The following is a 19,306-nucleotide window of genomic DNA, read 5'->3' as shown; positions in this document are numbered from 1 at the left end:
GGTTTGTTTTTTCCTCTTCCCTCTGTGTGTGAGTGTGTGTGTGTGTGTGTGTCTGTGTATGTGTGTGTGTGTGTGTGTGTGTGTGTGTTCGCGTACGTTGTGTAGATCGTATATTTGGTTGTTTTTTTCTTTTTCCTCCCGAGTGTGGATAGCATATTTGGGGTTTGTATGCGTTAGCGACGTTGTGTGAATAGTATATTTGGGGTTTGTATGCGTTCGGGAACATTTCTGTTGATAGTTTATTTGGGGTTTGTATTATCTCCCTTGTGTGTTGATAGTATATTTGGGGTTTGTTTTTGACCCTTCCCTCTGTGTGTGTGTGTGTGTTTTTGTTCGCGTACGTTGAGTAGATCGTATATTTGGTTGTTTTTTTCTTCTTCCTCCCGTGTGTGGATAGCATGTTTGGGGTTTGTATGCGTTCGCGTACGTTTGTGTGGATAGTTTATTTGGGGTTTGTATTATCTCCCTTCTGTGTTGGTAGTATATTTGGGGTTTGTTTTTGCCTCTTCCCTCTGTTTGTGTGTGTGTGTGTATGTGTGTGTGTGTGTGTTTGTTCGCGTACGTTGCGTGGATCGTATATTTGGTTGTTTTTTCTTCTTCCTCCCGAGTGTGGATAGCATATTTGGGGTTTGTATGCGTTAGCGACGTTGTGTGAATAGTATATTTGGGGTTTGTATGCGTTCGCGTACGTTTGTGTAGATAGTTTATTTGGGGTTTGTATTATCTCCCTTCTGTGTTGATAGTATATTTGGGGTTTGTTTTTGCCTCTTCCCTCTGTGTGTGTGTGTGTGTGTGTGTGTGTGTGTGTGTATGTGTGTGTGTGTGTTTGTTCGCGTACGTTGTGTATATCGTATATTTGGTTGTTTTTTCTTCTTCCTCGCGAGTGTGGATAGCATATTTGGGGTTTGTATGCGTTAGCGACGTTGTGTGAATAGTATATTTGGGGTTTGTATGCGTTCGCGTACGTTTGTGTGGATAGTTTATTTGGGGTTTGTATTATCGCCCTTCTGTGTTGATAGTATATTTGTGGTTTGTATGCGTTCGCGTACGTTTGTGTGGAAAGTTTATTTGGGGTTTGTATTATCTCCCTTCTGTGTTGATAGTATATCTGGGGTTTGTTTTTTCCTCTTCCCTCTGTGTGTGAGTGTGTGTGTGTGTGTGTGTGTGTGTGTGTGTGTGTTCGCGTACGTTGTGTATATCGTATATTTGGTTGTTTTTTCTTCTTCCTCGCGAGTGTGGATAGCATATTTGGGGTTTGTATGCGTTAGCGACGTTGTGTGAATAGTATATTTGGGGTTTGTATGCGTTCGCGTACGTTTGTGTGGATAGTTTATTTGGGGTTTGTATTATCGCCCTTCTGTGTTGATAGTATATTTGTGGTTTGTATGCGTTCGCGTACGTTTGTGTGGAAAGTTTATTTGGGGTTTGTATTATCTCCCTTCTGTGTTGATAGTATATCTGGGGTTTGTTTTTTCCTCTTCCCTCTGTGTGTGAGTGTGTGTGTGTGTGTGTGTGTGTGTGTGTGTGTGTGTGTGTTCGCGTACGTTGTGTAGATCGTATATTTGGTTGTTTTTTCTTTTTCCTCCCGAGTGTGGATAGCATATTTGGGGTTTGTATGCGTTAGCGACGTTGTGTGAATAGTATATTTGGGGTTTGTATGCGTTCGCGTACGTTTGTGTTGAAAGTTTATTTGGGGTTTGTAATATCTCCCTTCTGTGTTGATAGTATATTTGGGGTTTGTTTTTGACTCTTCCCTCTGTGTGTGTGTGTGTGTGTATGTGTGTGTGTGTTTGTTCGCGTACGTTGTGTAGATCGTATATTTGTTTGTTTTTTTTCTTCTTCCTCCCGAGTGTGGATAGCATATTTGGGGTTTGTATGCGTTAGGGACGTTGTGTGAATAGTATATTTGGGGTTTGTATGCGTTCGCGTACGTTTGTGTGGATAGTTTATTTGGGGTTTGTATTATCTCCCTTCTGTGTTGGTAGTATATTTGGGGTTTGTATGCGTTCGCGTACGTTTGTGTGGATAGTTTATTTGGGGTTTGTATTATCTCCCTTCTGTGTTGATAGTATATTTGTGGTTTGTATGCGTTCGTGTACGTTTGTGTGGATAGTTGATTTGGGGTTTGTATTATCTCTCTTCTGTGTAGATAGTATATTTGGGGTTTGTTTTTTCCTCTTCCCTCTGTGTGTGAGTGTGTGTGTGTGTGTGTGTGTGTGTATATGTTCGCGTACGTTGTGTAGATCGTATATTTGGTTGTTTTTTTCTTTTTCCTCCCGAGTGTGGATAGCATATTTGGGGTTTGTGTGCGTTAGCGACGTTGTGTGAATAGTATATTTGGGGTTTGTATGCGTTCGCGAACATTTCTGTTGATAGTTTATTTGGGGTTTGTATTATCTCCCTTCTGTGTTGATAGTATATTTGGGGTTTGTTTTTGACTCTTCCCTCTGTGTGTGTGTGTGTGTTTGTTCGCGTACGTTGTGTAGATCGTATATTTGGTTGTTTTTTTCTTCTTCCTCCCGTGTGTGGATAGCATATTTGGGGTTTGTATGCGTTCGCGTACGTTTGTGTGGATAGTTTATTTGGGGTTTGTATTATCTCCCTTCTGTGTTGATAGTATATTTGTGGTTTGTATGCGTTCGCGTACGTTTGTGTGGATAGTTTATTTGGGGTTTGTATTATCTCCCTTCTGTGTTGATAGTATATTTGGGGTTTGTTTTTTCCTCTTCCCTCTGTGTGTGTGTGTGTGTGTGTGTGTGTATGTGTGTGTGTGTTTGTTCGCGTACGTTGTGTAGATCGTATATTTGGTTGGTTTTTTCTTCTTCCTCCCGTGTGTGGATAGCATATTTGGGGTTTGTATGCGTTCGCGTACGTTTGTGTGGATAGTTTATTTGGGTTTGTATTATCTCCCTTCTGTGTTGATAGTATATTTGGGGTTTGTATGCGTTCGCGTACGTTTGTGTGGATAGTTTATTTGGGGTTGTTATTATCTCCCTTCTGTGTTGATAGTATATTTGGGGTTTGTATGCGTTCGCGTACGTTTGTGTGGATAGTTTATTTGGGGTTTGTATTATCTCCCTTCTGTGTTGATAGTATATTTGTGGTTTGTATGCGTTCGCGTACGGTTGTGTTGATAGTTTATTTGGGGTTTGTATTATCTCCCTTCTGTGTTGATAGTATATTTGGGGTTTGTTTTTTCCTCTTCCCTCTGTGTGTGAGTGTGTGTGTGTATGTGTTCGCGTACGTTGTGTAGATCGTATATTTGGTTGTTTTTTCTTCTTCCTCCCGAGTGTGGATAGCATATTTGGGGTTTGTATGCATTAGCGACGTTGTGTGAATAGTATATTTGGGTTTTGTATGCGTTCGCGTACGTTTGTGTTGATAGTTTATTTGGGGTTTGTGTTATCTCCCTTCTGTATTGATAGTATATTTGGGGTTTGTTTTTTCCTCTTCCCTCTGTGTGTGTGTGTGTGTGTGTGTGCGTATGTCTGCGCGCGTACGTTGTGTGTGTGTGTGTGTGTGTGTGTGTGTATTGGTCTCTGTTTGTCCCTATAAAAACTCACTTTATCCCTATCAGATACACTCTAGCTACCTACCTGCAGTAGCGTGTATTCAGGTCAGCCACTTGCAACACTGTTGACATTTATCCCCTAGTGTTCAGTACAGTGACGTCACTGACGCTGGAAATTTTGAGACTATAAATATCGACTTGGGGATTTCCACATTTTGTAGCTATACATATATACTAGAATTCATAAACAGGAACGTCACTCAAGCTGAGGCTATAAAAAGATAGTGGGATTTTCCAAAGGAAAAACCCACAAGTTGGAGCTATAAATAGATAGTGGGATTTCATAGAAATTTCAGCTGATTATAGATACATAGGTATTTATTCACGATCGTCACAGAAGTTGATATTGTAAGTAGTTACTAATTTTATCCATTTTAGTCTAAACCATTGTAACTTAATTTTCGGGGATATGTTTATTTTCCTTTAAATTCTGGGACAATTTCGTCATTTTAGCGTTACTTTTAGTCACATCCATTTTGTCGTTGAGCATTTCCTTGATTATAGCTATTTATAGCATCATTACAATTATGCAAATTTTTGAACACCCCAGCAAGATTTCAGGTCTTGGTAATGCTTTATATATAAATCTCACGCTTGTACTAGTGTATGTATGTTTCTGTCTCTGTTGTGTTTGACCCTCTACCATCATTGTCCCTAGACAATCCCACCATGTTCAATTCCCCTTGATGCTATACAGACCCACCATGTTCAATTTCCATATGTTCAATTCCCCTTGTCCCTAGACAGACCCAAACTCTATTCCCATGTTAATTTCCCCTTGTCGCTAGACAGACCCACACTATAGTTCCATGTTAAATTCCCCTTGTCGCTAGAGTGACCCACGATTTTTCTCCATGTTAATTTCCCTTGACACTAATCTGACCCACGATTTTTCTCCATGTTAATTTTCCCTTGACGCTAGAGTTGCCCAAGGGGTCTTGTAATGCTAATTCCCCTTGACGCTAGGGTGCCCCCATTTACTACTTACGTACAACTGATACGAGAATATCATAACTGAAAACTTTGCATACAATTGCTTCAAATGTATATTCAATAGACAATCTCTAATTAGTAGAAAATAAAACTGTAATCCCTGAAATTTCACCAAGAAGAAATTCCCTACAGTCCATGTTTATCTTTTCAGTTTGGCTAATAAATAAGTTTAAATTTTACTAATTTAAGTTCTTATTGTAGCATGGAAATGATGGTAACAGTTTCGTGTTCCATTAGATGACATGCTGCCTCTTTATCTCAATAGTCAGCATCCGGTATACATCTCGTACCGCCCTCCAGTTTCTGTACTAAGAATTAGATTCAAGATACCTATTTAATATCTGACTACTTTATTTTCAAACAAGGAAATAAACTGAGACCGCCAATATTGAAATCGATGTGATAAGGTGTAGATTATTTAGGCCATGGGATAATAGGACATAAGCATCTTCAAATATCTTGTGGGTTTCTTCTGACAGCACAAGGCAGTTGCTAAGCAAGAACGTAAAACCTAAACTAAATTAAACTATTTTATGAAAACAACATGCTGGATACCTTGGACTTTTTAGGTCAGATGCATTATGGGTTACCTACATGCAGCAAGTGTGCGACGTGCTGGAAAGAATGAGAGCCGCCTAGATAAAACAACTAGCTGTGATAATTATCAACTAATTCAGTGTCTTTTGTGCATCATATTATTTTCATTGATATTAATTATAATAAAATTGAAGAAAATAAACTTGCATTGAATTTGAAATGGATAAAAATAAGAAAATGCCGAAAAACAGGTGGTTATCTTAGTAAGTAAAAGATTTAGCGAGAGCTGGTAAACAATACAAGACTTATGAACAAATATTTGACCTCAATAACTCGGACACATTTTCCATGTAATCTCTTTACACTGCAGAGTATAGAAAATTCAAGTTTACATCATATACGAATTGGAATACTTAATCTCCGGCGATTGTGTGTTCTGATGATTTGGCACCCCTCTCATTGAAAAATACACCGATTACGACAGAACTGTTACACGAATAAGTGCATCTTTGCTGTATAAAAGTTGAGACCTATGTTTCTTAGCTGAGTCAATGTTCGTTTAAAACATTCGATCTCAAGCGTTCCTGGGGTGATACATCCGTGAATGTTACTTCTCCAGTGTAGAAACAGTCACGGATGGTTCTTACACCTGGTGCTGCAGTCAATTCTTCCGCCTCTACACCTCATCGTTGTGGTCAGATCCCATTACGTATACAATAATGATAAAATTTAATCTTAAACACAGACACCAAAGACGGTTAACTATCCATCAAAATAAACGTTGAGTACTTCAAAATGAACTTCATCTCCGGTGACCAATGATGCTGGTATTGCATCTGTGTAAGAATTGATGGCACAAATTCAAGACCAAGTTACCGCTTATAATTTATCAACATTCACACTCCACCCCGCGCACTCTTACTTCCGAGTATGATAAACAGGTATGTCCCTGACTCAAGCACCTTTAAAATGAGAGTCTAAGCGCATCAAAATCGTTTGCATCAGAATGGAAACATTTGCTAAGTCTGTCTCCTTATTTGACTAATTTGTACCATGAAGTTACTACGAGTGGTGGTACGGGTACGTTAGAGATTTGCTTTTCTACGTATTGTTTCCTCTCACCGTTACCAGTATCGAAATAATCATTGATAAACGCAATCGACATACGGTTGCAATGACTCCATCGTTGTTAGTGAACCAATCCATGATCTTCACTACAAAGTCGCCTTTGAGCCTGACAATACTATTTTGAATGTCAACATTAGACGTTTAAAGTTTGCCAGTTTGATCTTCAAAAATCACAAGCTCACTTGGATTGACACCAAAAACAACACGGCTAGTTAACTCAGACAAATCAGCTCAGATCTACATCAGCACTTTGTATTCGGGCTCTGTACCGTCCAGAACTGTTGATAACCGTGTTGGATAATATTGCACGAACTTTAATGCGATATCAATAAGTACTTGTGTGGTTGGTGAGCGCTCTAGCACGCGCAACGCCTCAGCAACAAGATGACCACATGGGACCATCCAACCGTGTTTGTAATGGCATTGTCGAATAAAACAGCAGTTGTTGTCCACGCTGGGATAAATAATTAACAATTTCAACTCGCGGTGCAAGACCATACGAGTCAAATACAAATTATGTTAACGTGTTATCACGTTTGCGACCCAATGAGCGCCAGGTCTGCAGTATCAATTGTGGCAGAGTCTGCATTATCAGTTGCATCTTTGACAAATATCATTGTTGGGCCAGCTGTTATCGTTTAATCATATCTTTATCTGGCGAGTCCGAGAATTGTTGTGGCGACGTCAATATTTTCCAGGAAGGATTCGATTTATTTTAGCTCGATGGAGTGACATGCACTGTTAAGCAATTTTAATTCCTTCCTTAATAGATCCCACTAGGGTATTAGCATCGTAATTGGCTTTGTTCCCGCGTACAAGTGTTCTCTTATCTTCCAAAACTGCCTTGCATGGACGGAAAGATTCAGATGTGTATTGTACTTGCAATTATATTTTCAATTGGTTGGGGTCTATAGCTGGACATCAGTAACACTGGAAATCTCTTGCTTCGATCCACTAACACAGGGGCTCCTATGTCAAATGCTGGATCAAATACCTCTTTGAACTGGGCTATTATACATTATTGATATTCTATTATACCTTGCAAATCCATTCCCCATTGCCAAATTTGCAATCGACGAATCTGAGAATCGATGTTGAGCGCCCTGCTAAATAATTATACTAACTGTAGACAGCATTGATTTCATAGATGTTAATGCAATTAGAACTGTCTTTGATGTTCCTAGTGGTACTAATCGCAGTAATATGTCTCGAATTGATTGAAATGCTTCTGATCCCAGTTGTTTGAATCTATTTACAGTGACATTCGCAATACTATCTACGACTCGCTTTGCAACATGTTTAGCAATGAGTACAGTTTGTGACGATAATTATGTGATGGTTTTTGGCGCTCCAGTAAATAATACACGAAAAACATCACCACGATCATTTCCTGAATATGACATGTACACAGGTTTTCGCGCATTAATAACACGAATATGTTTAACACGTCCACGCACGACAGTCATTTTTATTGTTATAAATATTATTAACTGTCAGGTCGATCCCTAATGTACAGTTGTATGGTCAATCTTTCGCCGATCCACCACGTACATGTCTTGATATACAAGGGAAAAACGAATATGGGTCAGCCTATTCTTAAGGCATGGAACATATAAAGGTGCTTCGGGTGTAATCGATTCGACGGTTGATGAAAACCCAGATGTAATATAACCATGAACTACGACGCCTATCGTGTTAGACCTGCTTTCATAGCTGCCACTGACGGCGTCACAAGATAAATTAATCTAGGTCGTAAAAGTAATTCTCCCAATGTCAGGCTCGAATTTATATTATATACATAATAGTTGTTTATCATCTGGAATGTTGCCAGACCAAATTAAAACTGTTCTTATGGATGGCAGTGCAATATCAACCGAAATTCTGTGGCAATGACAGAACTGAGTGGAAATTCATGGCATGTGTATCAATTTTAGAATCTTTGCCCGTCAACACAGCCATTTTGAGTCGAATTTCTTCATTGGTCGATTCTGTGTCGTAGACACTTGATGGACTTTCAATAATATGTCAGTTCGCAACAGCGTCCGATGAAAACACAAATTAGTTATTTGTGGGCATACCACCAAACGGTTGATATCAAATATTAGGCCGACTGTAACACACGAAGCGAATCTAGTGCAGTCTCAAGTGTGCATGATCCCCCATCTGTCACAGGTAGAGAAAAAGTTTCTCTGAAGTCTGGTTTTGTTGATGAGATGCTTAGCATCAAGGTCATGCTATATTTACTACCACCTTTTGCATTGAAGCAGAACTTTAAACTGCACACGCACCAACTCAGTCGTGTCAGAACTTACCTTCGGTGTTGTCTACATCATGAATATCTTCAACAAATTCATGCATCAGAGCACGATATGTGTCATTGTCCATACGATCATTAGTGAGCATTAATGCCATCGGACGTTTTATTGCCATCAAGAACTGATCCTTAGGGCATTTCTAATCGAATAGCAAGGTTGTTAGGGTCACACAGTCAACCAAGGCCTATTCATCCTTTAAATTTGTAAAGTTCTGTAAAAAATGTATTGCTAATTTTGTCCATTAGTCATATTCTTTCTTGCGAAAATTGGTGAACGTATGGGATAGTTTTCATCTAACCACTCTTCAAATTTTTATTGATATGCTGCCCTTTCGCGAATTCTTTCAGTTCCTTCTTTTTCTTGCGTGAGTGGACGATTCGCTTTTGTAAATCTTTTTCATATTCTTCTTCTTTTTCTTTTTATATGCTTCTTTTTGTTCTTGTGTGGGAAATACAGGCCTTTTATGCTCGTTGCAGGTTTGGCTAGACCGTTTCGAATTTGCTGATTGAAGCTCTGGTAATTGTTGTTGTTCTATGTTTAGGTGCAGCTGACGCTGTTACAGTAATTTTGTGAGGTATTCGCGATATAGAACCTTTTTCAATCAATTTTAATCGTGGTTGCATCACTGGTTCTTTTAACTGCACTGATAGCAATTGTAATAAAATATTCCCATAACGCATTGCCTTCTGCAGCTGCTCTTGTGGCTTTTTATAGCATTAGTACGTTTAGTTATTTTACGAACTGGACCAGAGGTTTCTTCTGTTCCTGTGAGCGCCGCGCTGCCACTTGTTCTACTATTGTTCATGTATCATTCTTAGCGTCCTCAGTGCGTTCCGCAATTTATTTTGTCTGTTTAATCAGCGGCGCAAATGTTCATTCCATCCGCGTTACAGATGTTCTCGTCCAGTTTGTCACGACTCTCATATATCTTTGACCTTTTCTGCGGCCTGTTGTCACAATTTTAATTAATTCTTGCTGTTCTTGCTTTACGGCGCTGCTTCTCTTACCTTTATATGGTATCACCGCCAGACATGTTCTAAATGATTGTTGTTTTTGATTGTTAAATTTTTGCATACAAACCAACTCGTAATTTACCCATCGACTGCAAGTTCCAGTAAAATCTAGGTAATCCGCACAATGTCACGAAATTCATCCCACCCTTGGTCGGTGGGACACTATGTCCAATGAATATTTCAAAGACAATGAGCGTCAATGCCACGATATATCATCAGCATATTACAGTTGTCACGAATCATGTTTGGCACATAGGCGTATCGTTGAGTCAAATAGATGACGATGGTGCTTTTTGTCGGCCTCATGAAATAATTTGTGCTGGAACGATTAGTCGTCAACGGTAAGGGCTTCGTCAATAGTGGGAAAACAATCGACGGTGGACGACACAGTCGCCATGGTTTTTGTTACCACTTCTCAACGCTTTTTGGACGTTTTCTAAACATCATAATGTTTGTTCCTCAGCCAACGGTGCAGTCACATACAACCGATCCCACGTTAACCTTTGTAAGACCATATTCAGCAACAGTTGTGTTTTTCTGATCCAGCAGGGCCAATCATCAGTGCACGAACTGGGTATAGAAGCATAGTTGCTCACCATGCTTGGGCGGTTTAGGTGTAACTTTTGCGGAAAAAATAAAAAACGGAAAAATCTGCTGATTTTATTCGTGATGGCATTGAATAATACAATTGTTGAATAACACAATTATGTCTTCATTTTGCGTGCGATGCCGCCCCAAAACACATTACCGCAAATCCAACTCAAATTCAAACAAGTAATGGACAATCAGCGATTACAGGAACTTGTGTTCGATGTGGAGCAAAGAAGATTACGTTCATCAGGAAAACTACAAATGGTTTAGAAAAGTCACTGGCGGCGGTGATATCGCGTCTGCATTAACAAGTTACCAGTGACATCATGGAGTAAATATCCTGGTGCAAAAACATCCTCCCAGATACAATTACTTTGGATCTGGTGCACGGCTAGATCTACGACTAGGTTCTTTATAACCAACCAAGGCCTGGTGAAGCACCTATCAACCACGTTGATATGATCTAGTTTATACAGCATCCAATAATATCCGTGAACGTCTATGTGGATATGATTCATGACTTTAATGCAATTAATCCAACGATTGGAAGAACGGATCGCACGATGCGGCGTCAAAGGAAGTATGAAGGTCAAGATGTATTTTGACTTCTACCCCTCGTGGACAAACGTCCACTCATTAATATTAAAATTATAACGATATACATAAACAAGCAATTGATACAAATATTATCCAACATATACTACAGTCCGCGTGGGTACTGGAGAGGCGAAGCCGACATGGAACAATTAGACAGTGCAACCAAGGTCACTCAAGTGACAGCTCGAGTAATGTTGCCCAAAGAAGCGCTGTGGTAAATTTATTTATCAGTACGAATAATGATTTCACGAGGCTTGTCTGATGTCGAAACACACAATGAGGTCCATCAGGAAGTTCAATTTCTTCGATACGATCGTGTCCGTGATAAATAAGGTAAACTACGCACCTGCAAATACTCATTTATGAGTGTCGATGTGGCCTACGTATACGAAGAAGCAGAGCTGCTAACATCAAAAGATTATGTCAATATCCCAGATGCATTCGAACGTATTAATGCATGAGAACTACTCACATAGCCACAATTGGTACAAGTGGATCCTGGCAATGAATTTGTTGGATCCGTGGCTGTAAAACTGGCCAGCCACCATGTATGAGTACGTGTCGGTCATGTTAGTATATACCGTGACCAAGCTATTGTGGAAAGATTTCAGTGTACTCTTGCAGAACGGTTATTCCGACATCAGTACGCACCGGAATTGTTCAGTCTCAGGAATTGGTAGCACGACCTTCATTAGTCATAGCAACATTGAACAATTAAGTCACACGCACGACGGGATTAAAACTCAGTGCGATGCGACTAAAGACCGTCACCATGATTAAGACAAGGATTTCAAAGCCAACACCGTTACAACCGCTCGGTGACAAATTTGGTTGATATTTGTATGCACCTGTAGAGTTAAAGGTGGAGAACAACATTATGCAACTGACCGGGTATGGTCCGTAGACGTATTCATCATTACATTACCGATTGGAGCTATCATCACATGGTGGGCCAAAACCTCCTACCCGTACATTTGCAAGTCGTTCCAACAAGTACGGATGTGCCACCAGGATTTGTATTGACACGTTAACCAGTATCAATCGTAAGCTGGTTCACAATAACACAATGACCAAACGCCTAAGTGGAGATTTCATCAGAGAATATCCATCGGTTGGTATCGAGTGGGCACAAACTCACCCTCATGCGTCAGTAAACGCACATATGACGTTGTCTGGATCGGATTGCATGTGCCGTGTGTGCGAATTCACGACATTCTCGAAGACATTCCAGATACAGTTCATGTTTAAGATTTTTCTTTACAATCACCTGTGGAAAGCTTTTGACCTTTTTAATGGTTTGCACAGTTCTGCAGTCCATCCACAACTGAGTACATTTTGGGTCGAAGTCCCACATCCTCTTCGATATGTTTCCACACTCATTTGTCTTTAAACATGACAACCACCTTTTATTGGTGTTGCAAAAGAGCTCATGTTCTTTCGGATTCTCAAATTAATTCGTTGACCAAACTAGATTCTGACATGTCTGCGCACAGGTCATCAGCTGTGTTATTCATCAACAACGAGCTCGTATCCGTGTACAGTATCTTGATTCGATCCTGATAAAAAGGTTTTATTTTGTTTTAATAAAATTCGTACTTGAACAGTTCCAACAAGTTCATCACGGACAACCCCACATAGATAGTTCTTGTCAGTTTGATTTTTGATATTTTTTTTACGAATTAGTTTGTACAGATTTTCCATGGTATTCCCAAACTACTAGCATGAAAAAAGTCCTTCAAAAAGATCATTGGTGGCCTTTGTGAGTAGATCTATTTTCATATGAATGTACGGGGCCTTTCAAGCGCGCTGACGAAATTCGATCACTCGATGACTCTGGTTTACATGCATACCCAATCACAAGTGCAACTGCAGTACATTGTTGTGTTTGGCCTTAAGACTTGGTACCAGTTCGGTGAATTCCGTGTATTTGCCTCCGGATTCATGAATAATCGCGCACTGACACAGGGACAACCATGTACAGGGCACCGACAGCGCTTCTGTTGACAATAGATAATTGGTGTGTGCATCGTGCAAGTGATCAGGATATTCCAGTTCTACTTCAAATACATATCCGTAAAGAAAACGTGGATTTTATGAGTGCACACGTGTTTTGTTGATCACATGTTAGCCGGATAGATCAATCGAAAACCACCAACCGGAAGTACCTAGATCTACTACGTAAATGTTGGTGTCAGTGGGGTCATACCTATCTACGTTTGGGTTGTTGGAACGAGCGTATCTATGCCTTGACATGGATATTCCACCAAGAGGTGATCGCTCGAAAACAGATGCTGACCAATATCATTCCAGCTCGATTTTGGATGTGGACAACAATGCACCACGACTCACACCCGGTGAGGGAAAGTAATGTGCGGGATCGAGCTTGTACACGTGCATTGCTGTATCACGAAACTTCTCAAACACAACAGCGAGCAACAATACAACATTGTGTAAACTTATTTAGAGATAGTGTCCCAGGTTTTTGCGCTCAAATGCTGACCAGACTTTATTTGCATGTTTGGATCAGAGGAAACTGTGTTTCAGCACATTTGCCCTAGTCTTTCATGCTCTAGTAGGAATTAACACTGTTTTAATCAACGGGCCTGTATTTAGGGGTGCTTGTACCTCGTGGACAACATCGATGAATGATTTTGAAATTTTTAGCGCCTGTCCAAAGATGAATTCATAAACTGCAATGAATCGACGAACTGCATTGTTCCAACCTAAACGTCATGTATTTTTTCATGTTTGTGATCACGCTTTTTGGTGAGTCTGATGCATGATGCCGTGCCTTCTGCTTGGAATATTAAGTGGCCATCGTATCCACGCAAGTTATCAAACAATTTTTTTCTTGGATAATTTCGTAGTTGCAAATTACAAGCGTTGTGTGCCACAACTCTGTGCGCACCAGTAACATGGCAGTGACCATAATCTATGTCAGCACTGGAAGTAAAATCTTTTTCACAAGTCCAGCAGTGAGTGGCTGCATAAAACCGTATGAAAGTTATTCAACGATTCGCGCTGTTTGATCGATATCAGACGCATTTGTTTCATTGTTAGCAACATTGTTAGAAACATTCAAGCATTCAAAATCCCCGTAGATGATATACTGGACTTTCTCCTTTCGTTGTATTGCAGCAAATTTGACAGAATTTCTTTGTGCTGTCCTTGGGAAGATGAGGCAAGGAGATACAAGTCTTTGTTATACGTGAACAAATTAGCAGATGTACCTGTGCTAAGTGTTTCAGATTTCTGCATTTGTGGTTTGGAAACTTGTGCGAGAACTTCGATATCACCAAAATTGAGTTTACCCAGATGTGGCCGGAATTTTTGAGGCATGTCTTGGTTGTCAATGACCGGATTTAATGCCAACGAAATTACACATTCAAAACATATGTTATGAAATATTATTATGTTACTAACCAACCTTGGCGGTACCCAATCTGGTGCTGGTATGTACCTGTAACAGTTCCACAAGGCTGGCAACGTTGGCTAAGTGATTTGACTCCGATGCCACATTTAAGGCAGGGTCGCACGCCTAAACCATCACGTAATATTTTCTTATGTGTTCTACAATATTCATAATGGCATGTACTGCTGCTATACGGTTCGTATTTTCCAAAGCATGCAGCCTTTGAATTTGTTGCGTCCTAATGCCATGGAGCTTCCTATATAAAACACTGACAAGCATTCGTCTAATTCGAAATAACGCTGTTGCATTTCAGTTGTGCGCGTCGCCGCTTTTTAATTTCGTTCTCCACATCAAGGTAAGGCGGTATGTGACCCTTACATAGTCCATTAGGCTACTTTATGGTAACTCGAAGTTTCAAATCAGGCTTTTTCAGATAAAACAGTAATTATGAAAGTAATCATCAAATTCATCAGCAAACGCACATAAGATTTTATAATTCATTGTTTCATCATCCAAAATAAGTTCGAATGACCCATGACGAAGCTCAAAGTACAAATCAGCCAATATTACGCCAACTCGAATACGGCCAGACTTTATCGATTGCAATCCAATTACATGACAGTTCGAAAACGTCTAAAAAATCGTGTCGATGCTTGCGCTGCTGTTTTTCTGCGTCCTTATACTTTCCTTCGTAGATCCACGAAAGAAAAGTGATTTAGGATTTCACCAAAAATCGCCTGCTCTTGAACATCATCATTGCAACTGGAGCAGGTATCGCTAGAATAATAACAAATTTCAGAATCAATACGTGAATTATTCATATCTCTCTTCTTTTGTGACTACTTTTTCACGCACTATACATTGCTCGTAAATCTACCCAAATGTATTCAGTTCCATTTCAGGGTAACTCCTAAGTTAACCAATGTATCAGTATGTTAAGGAAAAATTTCGGAGTACGCGTACATCTTCGTCAAAGAACCTATATGATGAATTCAGTCGTTACAATGTTTTCCGTTTTTTTTCTGCCACAGCTCTGATATTTCAATCTTTTGGAAGATTAATTCCATTTTAAGAACGTCAATAAACTCGTTCAAAATAGCTAGAAAGTATATTGCTTGTGCATCATACATTTATAAATAAACGACAGCATTATGTCTTCAAGTTTCAATTACTCTTTGTCAGCGTTTAGGCATTGCAGGAAAAAATTCAATACACAGCCGCTGAATGTAGTATTTTTACGATCAATAATGTAGTCTTGGCAGATAAGACTACAGTGTGTATATTGATCGCTACCTTATGCTTGCATAAATAAGCACATCCCTCTGCAGGATTTTCTATCTACGATCACAGCAGAGTAGTATGAAATGTTAGGATATGCCCTTTCTGAAACCCTTGGGGGCAAACCCATCCGGAAAAGACTCTAACCACAAATGACTGAATCACTCAAGTCACGTTTGTGGGATTCAGCACCCCAGCTGAAAAAATATCGTGAAACGCTTCCATAGGGGCTACATATGTTATCGGGTAGAGGAGAGAACGGGAGAAATTATCCCGAAGGGGAGAAAAATGGCAAAACAGACAGATTCATCCTACTTTTGTTTTGGATTTGTATATGTATTACTGCATTTTCGATTTCTTCATGAGAGGTGGGTATTGGAAAAAGCATGGAAATAAAAGAGAAGCTATGACAAATTATTAACCAGCACATAAAACATAATTATGATATATCATTTATTGAGTACGAACATCAAAGTTGCCGCTTGATGCAGAACAGTATGTATATGTTTATTGTAGCTAGGCTACTTATTATGATGTACGCTACATAATGGATAGGGTAAGAACATACCAATGAATTTTAGAACTTTGTGTTTTTCTACTTTACGCGTATTCGTCGTTATGTACTCCTAGCTAGGCCACATATAACTATAACAATAAAAGCTAGCACTTTAGAGTTTGTACAGGTAAAGGCGTGAAATTGTTTGCTCATCTGATGCTTGCTATGGTTATTGTTAAGTAACTATTTTATATAACTAGCGCAAATAATAGTTTATTCAGCTGTACTACTTGTATAATTTTCCCTTCGTGTTATTGTCATTCCATTAATATAATTTCTATCATCTGGTGAATAATCCAAACTCCATAATCTTAATATACAGTTGCATCTTAATATATTTTAAAATTGATATGCATAAGTAGTTGAAGTGGAATGATATCATGTTAGAGTCGACTGACATATCATAACTGGTGTTAGCTGTCCCTAACTGGCTGACACCGAATGACGGGAAGGTCGTCTCAATATATTCTATTTTTTCCGCGTTGCAGGCAACAATATTATCAAGTGTTTTCTTACCCGCCCTCTTTACGGATATGACGTATCCATTTATGTTGTCACGTGATGTTTGCGTAAATGTTTTTGTGCTCAGAATTTCCAGTAAAGTGTTCACTGCATTGAAAAGATTTTCCCGTTTATCTACCAATTAATGGATTCATTCTTGAGAAATCATAACTTTCCGTGCATGATTAAGCTGATACGTTTTTCTTCACAGTTAAATGATATAATCTGCATAAATCATAGGCTACTGTGAATGATGTCAGCTTATGAGTTGGTAAATGAATAAGTGCTGTGAATAACTGCGGTGTCACTGCTTCTGTAAGCAGTGCAACAGTAGTATCTGCAGTAATTGGTTGACGTGTATCAAGCAACAGGATCTTGCCCGGGCATGATGATCGAGTAGGAAACAAGATAATTCAGGAACCTTACATTTGGATGGATCTATAGAGATTTGTAAGTAGCAATCTTCTTAATATGATATAAAACTACACATTCGTATAAACTACGTTCATAAATCGTTGAAATAATACGTATTCAATGTATTTTTAAAACATCAGTTTAACTTCACAAATGCTAGACCAGCATGTTGATCACCTCCTTTTATGTCTGACTCTGCATGAAAACGGAATAACGTTATACTGAATGTGTGGAGTCCTACATTTACTCCAGTCATGTTCACAAGACACTCTCAGAGAGTTGTACAGTTGATGATACATTGGTAATTAAATTCACAGAGTTTTTAAATATTCAAACATACGTTATTAATGATACAGAGAGTTGTACAGTCTCATTCAGTCAGATGTTCACGTATTAAATCAGTTAACTCACACCTAGGTTATTGAATGCACAGAAAGTTGTTTATTTTTAGCGATTGCGTTTATAAGGTAAAACTATCATGTACACGTCATTTCCTGTGACTGAGGTCAATAGGAGTAGATGAAGACTATTTAGCAGGAATCATTACTGTTATTTACACGGATTGCTAACCTCTACTATCATTATACTTACCAATAACACCCCATCTACATTATTTACACACGCCAGTAACTCCCATCTATAGTTTTTAAACCCACCACTAACTCTCCATTTACAATATTTACATCCACTAATAACTCCCTATTCTAAAGTATTTACACCCACCATTAACTCCATATTCATTGTATTTACACATTCCAATAACTTCTCATCTACATTATTTACACCTACCACTAATTAACTGATATAATTCAGTATTTTTCCCCTAAAACTGATCTCCCCATCCACATCATTTACACCCACTAAGTCCAGATCTAAATCTATAGTATTTTTCCACCTCTAACTCCCCATCTACCGTATTTATACCCACCACTAACTCCACACCTACATTATTAACACTAACCAATAACTTTCCAAACACAAAAGCACAATGCTTCGTCCAATCATTGCAATCAACAGCAACTCTCATATGCACAATATCACCTCTAAGATCACACAAAACCACTAAGATCACACAAAACCACTCAGATCACGCAACACCCCTAAGATCAGACACCACCTCTAAGACTACATAAAACTACTAAGATCACATAAAACCACTAAGTTCACACAACACTTATACGATGGCACAAGACCTCTAAGATCATACGAAACTACTAAGATCACACAAAAGAACTAAAATTACACAACACCTCTAAGATCACAGTACACCGCTAAGATCACACAACACTTCTAACATCACACAACACCTCTAAGATCACACAAAACCACTAAGATTACACAACACCTCTAAGATGGCACAATATCACTAATATCACGCAACACTAAGATGACTAGGGAATTTAAAGATGATAACATTTTGCGTGTAAAAAAGAGTGCATGTAATTGCAGCTTTGATAAACTCTTTACAGACTAACATGTTTATGCCATTTCATTGGTATAGATATTTCATTTTACAAGGAAGAAGATATCTGTACAATAATTCATAAACTAAATATTAGTTATTATATTACATTGATAAGGCTAGAATATTCCTGTCAATATTTTGCAGCCCAGTCCTCGTGTCAGCATTGTGTTAGGTTGAAAACTCATTTCACTTGGAGTCATACCCTGAAGCACAATCATATAAAAAGATAAAATGGCCACAGGGGGAGAGGAAAAAGTTGATTACAGTCTTGCCAATGTTGGGACTCTGACGCTAGAAAAAACCAGTAAGTGATCCATAAGTTACATATAAAAACCCAGTGGAGTTTGTCAGTGAATATTTTCATACTCTGCATACTGATACTTGTACTATATTCATTACATGGTGGAAAATATCATTGTCTCTTTTATACTCATTTGTTTCCTAAGTCTGACATACCTAATGGAATATGACAGTTAATAATTTCATATTTTCATAGACTTTGTTACATAAGTCTGGACCGCTCCTGTGGCCTAGTGGTTATAACGTCCGTCTCGGATGCGAGAGGTCGTGGGTCGAGCCCCGGCCGACTTAAAAAATGGTACAAACAGATGCCTCTCTTGGCACTCAGCATTATGAGGTTAGTGTTAGAACTGGACAGCCTGGTGTCAGGATAATGTGACTGGGTGGGACATCATGCTACATGTCTGCGGCATGATGCAGCATTGCTAGACATCACTATAAGCTATCACACTGCAGACATCGTAGCGATATGACTGCAGAATTGTTAAAGCTACATTAGAAATCCAAATCACACAAACACACACTTCAAGCTTAAAATATGATCGACGCGGTATATATATATATATATATATATATATATTCAGTGAAATATCACAAATATTTCATTTAGAAAAATTAGTAATTCATGGCTCTGC

General features: G+C 39.0%; 1 protein-coding gene across 2 annotated transcripts in view; it reads left to right on the top strand.

The window, feature by feature from the left end:
* Window positions 1-16,569: 16,569 nt before the first annotated feature.
* The window catches only part of LOC149769420 (uncharacterized), a 43,624-nt gene continuing 40,887 nt past the window's right edge, over window positions 16,570-19,306 (top strand). For both annotated transcript variants that reach the window (XR_016419156.1, XM_089949891.1), the window contains exons 1-2: window positions 16,570-16,942; window positions 18,516-18,675. Coding sequence is in view for 1 of the 2 variants with exons in the window: in XM_089949891.1 (XP_089806017.1) it covers window positions 18,603-18,675 (73 nt within the window). In the remaining variant the exon portion in view is untranslated. The remainder of the gene's footprint in view (window positions 16,943-18,515; window positions 18,676-19,306) is intronic.

This window comes from Sinohyriopsis cumingii, unplaced genomic scaffold, assembly GCF_028554795.1.
Source record: "Sinohyriopsis cumingii isolate HCF-2022 unplaced genomic scaffold, ASM2855479v2 utg003754l, whole genome shotgun sequence".
In the NCBI taxonomy this organism is placed as follows: Eukaryota; Metazoa; Mollusca; class Bivalvia; order Unionida; family Unionidae; genus Sinohyriopsis; species Sinohyriopsis cumingii.
Note: the sequence above shows the minus strand (reverse complement) of the source record. Positions and strands in the feature narration are given on the sequence as shown.